Below are 11,415 nucleotides of genomic sequence, written 5' to 3'. Positions count from 1 at the left end.
AATCTTGGGAGCCCTGGTGACAGCTACATAGTGCTATATAGCCGCTGTAGTAAAATGTAGGCAAGCAGGCCACTATATAGTTCTACATCAGCTATGTAGCTGACAGTCAGGCTATATAAAGCTACAGGAGGTGCTTCGAGTCGAACTAGTAAATACTTGATCCTGTAGCACACACTTGTATTACATAGTACTATATAGCTTGTGGTAGTCATCAGGGAAAAACCTCCTTACGAAAATTCTCAAAATCGCTTATACTCATCACACAATAGTTAAATAAGTGTGTCGCTCACTGAACAAGTTTACAAAGAAGCTGGAACAGAGCTCCAGAACGGTACTACCCGTCCATTCACGAGGTGCTACTGCACCGAAATTTGGAAAAAGATGAACGTCCCTGCGGATGTCCGAGACGCTCTCCATGACGCATCAAACGGCAAATTTTGTACAGCTCATCATGCCATGGTGTGCTTCAGGTTGCTGGAAAGATGTGAACCATTCCACATAAGCAAGGTGGGCGGGTGGTTTAGCAGGTCCAGCAGGGAATAACACATTCGTAGCCTGACTTGTCAGCGTGAAGACGACATGAACTTGCGCAGCACAGTTTCCTTTTGGAATCAAGTCAGATTAACGGCCGTGTTCACACAAATGCAAACACACCATCCATGCCCAACGGTTGCTGAACCACTATATTTCAAACAATGCGCTACGGTCGCTTTTTGAGTCACACAAACACAAGCTAATCATGGTCCCAACCGTTGACAGTAGAAACGCGCGCCAGGCCATAGGTCGACTCCACATCCAGTGTCCAGTGTCCACCGCATTATGAGAATTCAAACACTTCAAAGTCCAATGATTACTAATCAAGACGCATGCCATCAGTTCCCATGGTTGAACTTTTGACGTTCAATTTTCAACATGTTTCGCTTGCTTCTTGCAACCACTATTAATATTGACATGACTTACTTGCATTTTGCTTGTCCTCTATGTAGCATCTGCTTGACATTTTTCAGGTCCCGACACTGAAACTGGTTACTACCAGACACACCCTCATGAAATGGTAACATTGCTGGTGAGTACTACCAGACACGCCCTCATAAAGTGCAAAAGTGAAGGTAACATTTCACTAATACAGGATGCAACATCAGGGTAATGAATCAGCTGCCAGTGACGGCCATCGCACCATACCACGACTGATGCCTGCGGAATTTTGCAAGCTAGTATCTGGTCCCGAAAGACGAGGTTAGCGAAAGAGGCCTGGCGCGACGCATGCGAAATCAAAGGTGCCAATGTCAAATTAACACCTCCAGTGGTCAAAATTGTAAGTCCTCTGTTCTTAGTACATGACTGGTCTGATTAATTTATATATTATGAAGCTCTTGCGGCGCACATCACATGTGCGCGGTGAACTCAAAATAAAGATGCGCTCACTTACGAGCTCATTTTTTGGGTTCCAGCCAAGTCTTTCGAGGGATGTGATAGGGCAAAACCAAGACCTGGCAGAATCTTTGAAAAATGGTTCAGCATTTGCCTTCAAGGTACGTAGCACAGTGGCCTGCATGAGCTTTTGAGTCCTGACTGTTGGATAATAGGACTGGACATTGACAGGGCTCTATAAATACGAGCTACTGCAAGATGGTAGCATCACAGGGTTCGGTATGTCGCACTATATTTTCGCAAGTGCCAACCTAACATCTGTGCTTTTAAGTTCGCATGCAGGTGTCGAAGCCCTCACTCTGCTGTCGGCTGCATCCCGGATTGGTGACAAGGCTTTTGATGATGCGATTCACGAGTACCAACTTGAGGAGGAGGAGGGTGCAGAGGCTAACAGGAGTTGAGGCTCATAGATGTGAAGAGGGCGCGGAGGATTGTGCAAGGCATTAGTAGAATCTGTCGGTAGCGCTGTGTTATGTATCTGAATTCAATTTTTTTTCGTGCTATTTTGTGTGCTACTCTATTCCTCTATGTAGCTGCTGGTAGTTCCCTGTAGTAGGTAGTCCTATGAAATACAGGCTACTACTGTAGCGCCTGTTAGGGCTACCTGATTCTACATAGTGCTATATAGCACAATATAGTTACCTCACATTCTATATACAGGGCAGGTAACAACAGAGCTACACGGTCTATCCCAACTATATAGTACTATATAGCCAGCAATGTTTTTGCTGATGTGCAATGCCAATTGCGTACTAGTTATTGCAATACAACAAGCTGCATCAACCTCTCATGAGAAAACACTGGCAAGAGTATAGTGATTCGAGGCGCGTAGACGACGCGGAGAGAGCTAAATGGACAAAGTATATCTCAGTCTCTGGAAACAGACTCTAACATTGGCCAGAAACTATGTACCTAAACGGACAAAGTATCTATGGCTCGTTAGCTTTTGTCAATGGTAGGTAGACGTATGTACTCACATCTCAGTCTCTGGAAACAGACTGAGATGTTCCTACAAAAATGCAAACTCTTATAAGTGCAGATAGAATAGGAATGAAAATTGTAGTCGTATATTGGAGAGCACAAGCCGACGTCAAACATCGCTCGTTCGTCGCTCATTCGGGATGCGCTCGTAACATGCTATTCCCTCATCGTTCCTATCTCGGATCTGTCGGCCAACGACTCAGCGGATCGCTTGGACTCCAACATTCCCCCTCGAGCGCATTCCAAGCTCATCGAGAGTCGAAGCTTCTGAAGGTGAGGACGTGGGAGGGGTTTTGTGAAAGTGTCGGCAACATTGTCGTCAGTGGGGCAGTAGAATAGTTGGAATGTGCCGTTCCTTATGTGGGCACATATGAACACCTCAGGCAGCAGTTTCCGGAGGCAAAAGGTAGGCTTTCAGGCCGGGTTTCTATGTTATGGGAAACCAGCCTGAAAGGCCTATGATTCTCCAATCTAATTTAGGATTCGTTCTAAAAATAATATCATACCTCGTTGCCCTCCCGCCAGGCTGCTCGCATGCTCCACCTCCTGGCTCCAGGATGCCTGGATACCTCGCGCTGCCCTTGAGGCATGGGGACCTCCGTACCTCAATGTGAATTTGTACGTACTATGTATTTTAATTAACAAATAAAAATTTACAAGTTACTTTCTACCTTCATCTCTATGGCTCCACGCTCAGATACTCGTGCAGCCCAGCCCACAACGTCTGGGTTGGGTGTTCAGTTTGTCATGTCAGTCCATGGAAACCAAGGAACAAACGCAAAACCCAGACGTTAGTAGAACTCCCCGGCCAGAAAGCAAAGCAACTGAAGTTGCAGGCCAAATTGGCAACTCTCCTCGCAGGAAAACTAAATTCTGAACAAACGACCACATGCCAGCTGGACATGTTACCTACCGCTGTCTCGTCTGAGGAGAACATGCCTGCCGATGCTTGCGAGGACTTGTTTCTCTTTGAAGATGAAGTCCCACCGCTTACTGAGCCTCAAGACTCGATTCCACCGCTGAACACCTCTGAGTTCATTCCAAATCGCCGCATTCTACCTGACATCGCTGCCGCACGATTATATGACACTTGGAAGATACTGATACCCACTCTCGTCGATGTTCAGCTCGAGTATACTCAGAGGACCGTTGGAAAATTTGTCGAGCGACCTCCGACGATTCTGTCTGCATGTCACTCGCAGAAGTGTGCACAGAAACGCACAACTATGATTGGCTTGTTCTTCGATGGTAAGTCTCAATCTGTGCATCGAATACTTCAAGTCGCTAAAGATGTTTGAGGCTTCACAACCCTCGACATTTTGAGTTGCAGATGTGCTACCGCACCTCAAGTCCTGGTTCTTCACAGTTTATTCCCAACTTCCCCCTCCCAGCCATGCATGGCAGTATCTACTGAGCTACTCACCTTCTATCGAACACTCTTTGAGCGCTCATGTGATGCTGTGAATGCTCTCGCATCTGCCCTGCACACACACTACATCCGCAGAGGTTTCCGCATGACGAATGCTAAGGTATGTGAATCAAAGTTGACTTACCTTCAGATCTGACACAACTTAGGGTGAATTTATCCAAGAACCTTTCTGGCAAAGTCTCGGTCAAGCTATCTTATGGTTTGATGTCTTACAGGTGGAGCTCGAATCCCAGCTAGAATGCGCTGTTCAAGCAAGCCGAGACTTGGTAGATGCCTCTCGAGATCCCCCAGAGCATCCCGCATCATATGCGCCCACTGTAGACGTGGTTCCGCGTGAGCGCTGTGCCACAATCCTTCTTCAGCGTTGTCCTGCTTGTTTTGGGGGGGTCTCATTTGGAAGGCAGCTGGAAGAAGGTGGAGATATTCATGTTGCTACTGATGGGAACTTCCATCATCGACATCGGCGTTCAGCAGGCGATTCACCCCATTTTTATGATCCCTCTTACTTCTTACCTAAAGCTCAGGTTGATGACATTGGGCGTCATATTGATCGGAGTCGCAAGTCTGCACTGAAACCGCATGCACCACTTGTACCCCATGAGGCCATTGACTTATGCGAGAATTCATATGAAGCTGCCGATGGAAAGAAGCAAAAAGCAGCCATGGATAGCTTCGATGACACGGGAGTCATGGCATTAATATGTCGCCACAACATTCCCCTCTTCTTTGCAAACATCGACACTCCAGGCGAGCAGCAGAAATACGCCGTCGCCCTTATTGATCACCTTTTTGTGTTATTACCTCGAAGTGCAACAGTTGTCACTCTGTATGACGTGGGATGTGTTCTCTCACGATCATTAAGTCAGGTGAGTCATCTTTGTGATTCTTTGAACCTTGTTGCTGATCCATTTAAGTACAACATACTTCCCGAAGCTGTGACAAAGCGCTTGCGATTTGCAACAACGGCCATGCATGCCTATGGCCACGAATGGTCGTGCCAACTTGTTCACAACCCACGCATATGCAAAGGCCTTGGCCTTTCAGACGGAGAAGGCACCGAGAGGCTATGGTCAAGATTTATCCGCTTGATAGGTATTCAGCGCTCCTCATCTGTATGTATCCTCAAAATTTTGTTTCATCTCTACTGATGTTCGAGTTACCATAGAGACAGTGTCGGTTATGGCTACTTGACTGACAAGCTGCTGCCATCGGTCTTGAGATGCGTGCTGACCTCAGTGATTGGATCCGGCATTGCCTTAAGCGGGGAATTCATGAACAAGGGACAGCTGCACAGACCACGCTGAGTGAGTGTGATGCGACGATTGAAGATCTGCGACATCAATGGGCTCTGCAGCGACAGTCACAGTTGTCCATCCGTGCTCGTGCATTCTTTTTCTTTCGCATTGTCCAGCCTGAGCCTGATTATGTTCTACAGATGCTCCTGCTCGGCTCAAGAAAGAGCTGGACACCGTGTTTGCCCTACAAGGTGACCTCGATGCCTCTGACAAGGCTCTTCAAGCAACAAGTGAGGTTATTACAAAGGGAAATGTATCCCAACGCACACTCGATGCGATCGAGAGCCTCGAACGAAGTCACCAATGCCTCATGGACAAAGTTGATGTGTTATATGCTTCCCTCAACGTTCATGACAAGTTCCCCGAGCTGGAAGGAATAAACATCAAATTTGTTTGGACACTTCTCTTGGCACGCGACCTCAAGATCAACATTCAGAAGCATGCAATTGGAAGCTTCTTTGAATGGGACAAGCTCGATCATGCCGTTGGTGGCACACAACAAGCATTAGGTAGGGGGCTAGACTTGCTTCATGATGTGTGTTAACACTTTGCAGGGATGAAACTTCACCAGCAGACCCAAAAGGCCATATCGAAGCGACAACCAGCCTTGCTGGCCGCACTACGTAAATTCAATGGATACTGCGAACGCCTCGAAGAACTATACGAACCAGGCTGTGGTATTCCTCTTCCAATGCCTCTCCCCACCAAGCTGAATGAACTCCGCAATGATCAAACACTGATGGAGGATATTTGGATCACACCTTCAGTTGGGGAGGTTCCTCGTTGGCTGGATGATCAGGATATTCGTGATGGGATATGCGCTATGTTAAAGCGCGATAGATGCATCGAGGAGCAGCGACGTCTTGGGCTAGAAGCTGACAATCTTTGCAGGTGGTTTGGTGATGAACTCGCTGCAATAGAACTCACCCTGCAGTTGCCTGAAAGTATGTATTTTTGTTGACGTCCATCTTTGACATATGCACTAATTGCTTCACAGACATCAGATTTTCTATCTTACTACGTCAGCGGCAGGAACATCTCCAACATCTTCAAATCCGTTGGTCTAACCCACTTGCGTCATCACTACGGTTTGAGTCCCGTGCAAAACATGCTGAATCGTTAGTGATGCGGATCTTAGGTGCTTCCAAAGACACTGCGCTTCACTGGATTCCTCAAACATCGATATCCTGTGCCACTACCCTGGAGGAGGGCAAAGAGGAGGGCGAAGAGGATCCAGAGGTTATCGCTGCGTCCTTCGATGATCCTCCACCCGAGCACATTGCTTTTGCTGACATAATAAATGTTGACACTCCTGACAGTGAAGATGAAGAAGACATCAATATTGCAATCGAGCCTCATGCACTCATTACCTGGCACACTCCCGAGGTAAGTAATATTTCATTTGCAGTTGTCCAGGTGTTCATAGTTTATCTAGCGAGTCATTGTTGACCCAGTACCACCAATGAATGACACTACCGTTATTGTCCCTGGAGTCATCACCACCAGGGTTCGTCCTCCCCGCGATGCATTCCCACATCAAATTTTCGAACCAAAGGATATCAAGATCCTTGCATTGCCTACTGCACTGCTGAACGACAGCCTCATCAATGGTTGTGCAGCATTGCTTTATTCTGAGTCTCTGCAAGCTTCTCCTGCTGTAGCGCAATATGCGATCTTGTCCACGCACGACCTCCCCCGCATTCGGTACAATGCGTCTGATGACGTGCTTTGGTGCAACATATCGTGGACTTGTTATTGGGCCAAGGACGTGTGGATCATACCGATTCATAGACCCTCAATCATTGGTCATTGGGTGCTATGTATTGTGCACCTCCAGAGCAAGGAACTTCACCTATTCGATAGCTTTGCCGAGCAACGACCTTGGAAGAGCGATGTCAGAGTGAGCACCATTGTAGTTCCTCTTTTATCATTCATCCAGACTCAATACATCTAGGATATTATGAAATTGATCGTTCGACTTTTCAACATCGCTCGGCAACATGATCATGCATTCAGAGTTGATATCGACTTTGACAATTGGATTGCACGTCTGCTGATAGTAAGTATGTCATAAATCGGACATGTATGTGTGTTCTAATTCAACCTCAGACAACAGCTGTTCAGACTGATGGCTATGACTGTGGTGTATGGGTGCTTGCGATGATCGCAGCAACATTGTGTGGATGCCACTGTACAGCTTTGAAGGAAGATGATATATCTGCATTTCGTTACCACCTTCGCACACTTGTAGTATCAATCCCTACATTCTGATTGTGTAGCTAAATGTATGGATTGAGTCCGCTCAACATCTTCTGAACCTCGGTGTGATAGAGATAAATCCTGCGCGCACGCCATTGTAAGAGGCATTGGGCCATCCTGAAGTGTCTATCACAGTCCTTCGTACCAGAGATGTAATCTTGTAATATGTACCACTGTCCTAGCAGCACGCCAATAGCATCTTTCATCTCTGTACAAAGATTTAGCACTCCTGCGGTGTACTTCTGTACACGTTGTTGTAGTTCCTCCTTCTCCAAGCATGAGTTACGGCCGTGCATGACCTGTACAAGGTTTTCCGTGAAATGAACCTCTGCTCGGGTATCGGATGGAGGAGGCATGGTGTATGGAGGATTATTGTCCCACTGTGGGAGCTCTGATTCGTCCAGATTGTCAGCACTTTGGGAAGCGAGATGAAATAGCTCGCCGTCTGGAAGGGAGGTGACTGCTAGATTGATAAGACTTCGAGGTAACGGTGGAAGCTGGGATGATATTAGGGGTGGCTTAGATGAGCCTTTGTGGCTGTGTGCTTTAGCATAGTTTTGAGAACGTCGAAGTCGATGAGTAGCTTTCCCCCTGCCAGCAACAATTTGAAGGTTAAGAATACTGACTGTATGTATAGTATAACGACATACCTCTCAGACTGTGCATGGTTCACCTTCTGTCTGTGCAATGCAGCAGTTTTCTCTGCCAAGGTAAGATATCTGGCTTTTCGACCCATACAGACGGTAGAGACGTAAAGACTCAATGAAAGGTGTGCACACAATTAGTTTCTTATTGCATTGTTGGACTTCCTTCATTCGAACATTGGGAGATATTGGTACCAATCGAACCGGCAAACGACAGAGATTTCAAAAATCAATGTCTGCAAAGTCAGCGTAAAGACAAGCGTAGTTGAGACATGTTTTTTATTAGTCGTGAATTTTATTTGAACACTTATTGGCTAATCAAGTCGCACGCGCCACCAGACCTCCAGCAGGCAGCCAGCTCCCCCAACTGCTCCAGCGCCTCTCACTCGAGTCGAGGATCCCACCGGTGTCTTGTCACACAGGTACGCAGTCAATCTTCTGTCCTAACTTTTAATTCTGTCAGAGGATCCCAATGGAATATATTATATAAGTCATCTACCCTCGCAGGAGCCTCCAAGCGTACGCGACCCTCTTGGGAGTCATTCACCAATTATGGTAAGTCAGAGCTCACCCTTGTTTTTTCGAAGCTCGACATTTCGAATACACTAATTATTTATCCATGTTCTGAAGGTTTCTATGGCCTGTTATCGATCACATCCTGTTGGACGACAACTACATCCATGTCGTCACACGTTGATGCTACCACACAGACGGACGCGCACTCTTTCACAATTTCTCAGATAGTAAGTCACCTAGTCAAATTGATTTTTGGGTCCTGATCATCGCTTCTAGCTCATAGATGCGGCAGTGTCGACAGAGGATCTGGGAGGAGAAGATCGTGGAGTTAGTGAGCTTACCACAGGTCTCCAAGTCGACGATGGATGGAAGGCTCTCGATGGCATTCCTTGCGTTATGAGTGGATTGACAGCACTTGTCAGTAAGTCTCGTCACCTCCTTCTTAGACTAATCTTGACTTTCTTCTAGCATCTGTTGGTGGCACCCTTCATGGACATGCCAAAAACAACTTTCCTTGGAAAACCCTACCTAAGGAACTAGCCCAGCTTGGATTTTTCCTCGAAGGCTACCCCGACGAAACTATTATGCCCGGCGAGATTTGACCTTCAGTTACTCGGTCCAAAGGCATCCACGATTTGACACGTGCCCACCATGAAAATCTTGTCAATGCACTCAAGTCAGGCACCCTTACCATCCGAGCCGTCACAAGCGATGCTGCTCGCACACGCCTCATCATGTCAAGAGACCCTATCGTCATTGGGGAGGCACCCAGACATCGCTCAGTCCACTCCCACGGGCGACGTGCGTTTGCTAACGGTGACTTTGACCGAAATGGGCCTCCCTATCTTGCTACCCCTCCTGCTACACCTCTTACTCGTCGTCGTGTTGAGGTCTTCATAGAGATCTCACGCCCGCCACCCCGGCCAGCTTCTAGAGTGATCCCTCCACCCCGGCCAGCTTCTAGAGTGATCCCACGCCCGCCGCCACCCCGTCTGTTACAGGGATCTGTAACACCTACTAGAGCCCCAGCTCTCCCTACGCCTGCCCCCGCTCTGCTAGACTCCCCGCGCGGCGGTGCGCCGCCTGCGCCTAGAAAGACAGCGGTCTGGACCGCTATGACCCCGCCTCATGGTGCTATGACCCCGCCTGACGCTATGACCCCGCCCCTGGCCTAGACGGCCTTGTACCTGTTTCATGGAGGCTGTACGCCTCATGGACACCCTAGATCAGCGCATGTATACAGCATGTCGCTTCATGAAGATCCAGAGCGCGCTTGGCGCTTCCTGTACCTGCCTGTACCTATGCGCAGCTGCCCTTGGCGCAGCATGCTTGATCAGAGGTTAAGCCTCATGTATCTTATCTGAACCTCATGTCTGGTTATCATAGATGTACGATATACTATTGATTACAGACTGAGCTAGAATACTTGTAGTACTTCCCTATAAGTAGACACAGATTATTGTACTTAGACTTTACTTTAATCTACTAGGTTCATCCCCAGAACTTGCTCATCTAAGCTTACCAGCTTCCTTGTGTGAGACCGCACTTCTAAGTCGCCCCCATACGACTTAGCACGTATCCGCTAGCCCTGTATCTCGACGAGCGCTGTCTTACCGAGGTAACCAGAGGAATCCTTGACGTTCCGTCAAAGCCAGACCACGCTCAGCTTCAGTAGACTCACTCGAGTCGTCGCTGAGAAGAACTATCCTAGTTCGCACACGCCGACCTACAGTCAGCGTAACACCGTCCAGTCTCTAGGGTGGTCCGAAACACAAGACATTCATCCATCACTCAAGCAAGTGATCTTATCCCGCCAATCACTGCTGTGGAACGATCTGCGTCGAGCTCTGAATACGCTAACGATACAGATAATGAAAGCATGTCTCCGGATGAGCAGCTACATGTTAGAAAGAGTCGTTGTCGCCCTGCCAAGCGTCCCAGGTATTGATATTTCTGCGCGCGCTGTTGTAACTGTTCCTTCTCCAATTTGTGTGATATATCCCCCCTACCCGATAGCAGTAGTCAGTATCGTAGAACCACACACTGTTGTCACAATTAAATTGAATTTCGGGCTGTAGTCACGAATCATGTATGCTACTCAAATCTTGATTCCCTTCTGATACATCAGCTCTCCCAACCATTGTGCTATTGTAAGCTCTACAACTCCTCCGGACATTTCAAGAAGCTGGATATCCTCCAAATATGCGACTGTAGTCTTCAAGAATCGAGAGACTGTGTCAGCGGCATGCCACTCAGAGTCAGGTGAGAGACCACAGAAATTTAGGATTTCGTCTTGCACAGCAGTGACACGCTTGAGTATACTTTCGATCTCGCTGATTGAGTTCGCGATGATACTAATATCACCCTTAGCGCTGCAATTGTCTGGGATGCTCTTGACGTACTCGGCCAACTTGTCTTTGGCGAACTCACAGGGGTCGGCACCAATCAAAACAAGCATGTCGTCCTTGGCGATTTTGATAGCGTGTAAGCATGCTGGCAGATCGGATCTGTTGGACATTAATTGATTTCAATCTATGTTTCTATTTTTAAACTTACAGTATGTCATCGTCGTTCGAATTATCAGTGTCTGATTCAGACTCATCGTCGTCACAGCCATGCAATTTTGCCACAGCTCTCAATATCTCTTTCATTATCGCCTCTTCTTCCTTGTCACGTTTCTGGACACCATGCATCCTCCGCCGTTGTAAGATTGCGTCTCTATGTCTTTACAAGTAAGTGTCAGGAACAGTCTCAGGACCAATTAATAAAATAATGACATACTTTGCATAATAGTGTTTGTTCTTCTCTCGTGCCTCAATTCTTTCTTGAGCTGTGTTATGAATAGTTGGACGAGCCATCG

The 11,415-nt window shown here is 47.4% G+C and overlaps 7 protein-coding genes across 7 annotated transcripts; 4 read left to right on the top strand and 3 right to left on the bottom strand.

Annotated features, from left to right (window-relative positions):
* Positions 1-258: 258 nt before the first annotated feature.
* Positions 259-507, bottom strand: F5147DRAFT_586178 (uncharacterized protein; the record flags this gene model as incomplete). Its single annotated transcript, XM_041431910.1, is given in 2 exon segments — positions 259-411; positions 430-507. Coding segments are annotated over 2 exon segments (231 nt in total), but the record flags the coding sequence as incomplete, so codon positions are not given.
* A 232-nt stretch (positions 508-739) lies between these two features.
* On the top strand, positions 740-1,832 carry F5147DRAFT_657890 (uncharacterized protein; the record flags this gene model as incomplete). The annotated part of the gene is made up of 7 exons (XM_041434347.1): positions 740-782; positions 1,008-1,066; positions 1,130-1,143; positions 1,216-1,315; positions 1,371-1,532; positions 1,587-1,650; positions 1,714-1,832. 7 exons carry the CDS (start codon positions 740-742, stop codon positions 1,830-1,832), a joined length of 561 nt encoding a protein of 186 aa, XP_041286626.1.
* Positions 1,833-2,969: 1,137 nt separating this feature from the next.
* F5147DRAFT_822979 (uncharacterized protein) lies at positions 2,970-7,090 on the top strand (the record flags this gene model as incomplete). Its single annotated transcript, XM_041443755.1, has 12 exons — positions 2,970-3,022; positions 3,073-3,202; positions 3,249-3,660; positions 3,712-3,941; positions 3,988-4,707; positions 4,756-4,953; positions 5,007-5,013; positions 5,041-5,223; positions 5,277-5,645; positions 5,691-6,080; positions 6,134-6,522; positions 6,572-7,090. The coding sequence occupies 12 exons, from the start codon at positions 2,970-2,972 to the stop codon at positions 7,088-7,090; spliced, it is 3,600 nt and encodes a 1,199-aa protein (XP_041286625.1).
* Positions 7,091-7,415: 325 nt separating this feature from the next.
* F5147DRAFT_779951 (uncharacterized protein) lies at positions 7,416-8,131 on the bottom strand (the record flags this gene model as incomplete). The annotated part of the gene is made up of 2 exons (XM_041442381.1): positions 7,416-7,986; positions 8,046-8,131. 2 exons carry the CDS (start codon positions 8,129-8,131, stop codon positions 7,416-7,418), a joined length of 657 nt encoding a protein of 218 aa, XP_041286624.1.
* Positions 8,132-8,719: 588 nt separating this feature from the next.
* F5147DRAFT_779950 (uncharacterized protein) lies at positions 8,720-9,157 on the top strand (the record flags this gene model as incomplete). Its single annotated transcript, XM_041442380.1, has 3 exons — positions 8,720-8,782; positions 8,832-8,976; positions 9,024-9,157. 3 exons carry the CDS (start codon positions 8,720-8,722, stop codon positions 9,155-9,157), a joined length of 342 nt encoding a protein of 113 aa, XP_041286623.1.
* On the top strand, positions 9,158-9,439 carry F5147DRAFT_549677 (uncharacterized protein; the record flags this gene model as incomplete). Its single annotated transcript, XM_041430388.1, has 1 exon — positions 9,158-9,439. A coding segment is annotated over one exon (282 nt), but the record flags the coding sequence as incomplete, so codon positions are not given.
* A 1,214-nt stretch (positions 9,440-10,653) lies between these two features.
* Positions 10,654-11,413, bottom strand: F5147DRAFT_657888 (uncharacterized protein; the record flags this gene model as incomplete). Its single annotated transcript, XM_041434346.1, has 3 exons — positions 10,654-11,062; positions 11,112-11,279; positions 11,337-11,413. 3 exons carry the CDS (start codon positions 11,411-11,413, stop codon positions 10,654-10,656), a joined length of 654 nt encoding a protein of 217 aa, XP_041286621.1.
* Positions 11,414-11,415: the final 2 nt, after the last annotated feature.

This window comes from Suillus discolor (genome assembly GCF_016758755.1).
Source record: "Suillus discolor strain FC423 chromosome Unknown F5147scaffold_95, whole genome shotgun sequence".
In the NCBI taxonomy this organism is placed as follows: domain Eukaryota; kingdom Fungi; phylum Basidiomycota; class Agaricomycetes; order Boletales; family Suillaceae; genus Suillus; species Suillus discolor.
This window is presented reverse-complemented; position numbering and strand designations above follow the sequence as displayed.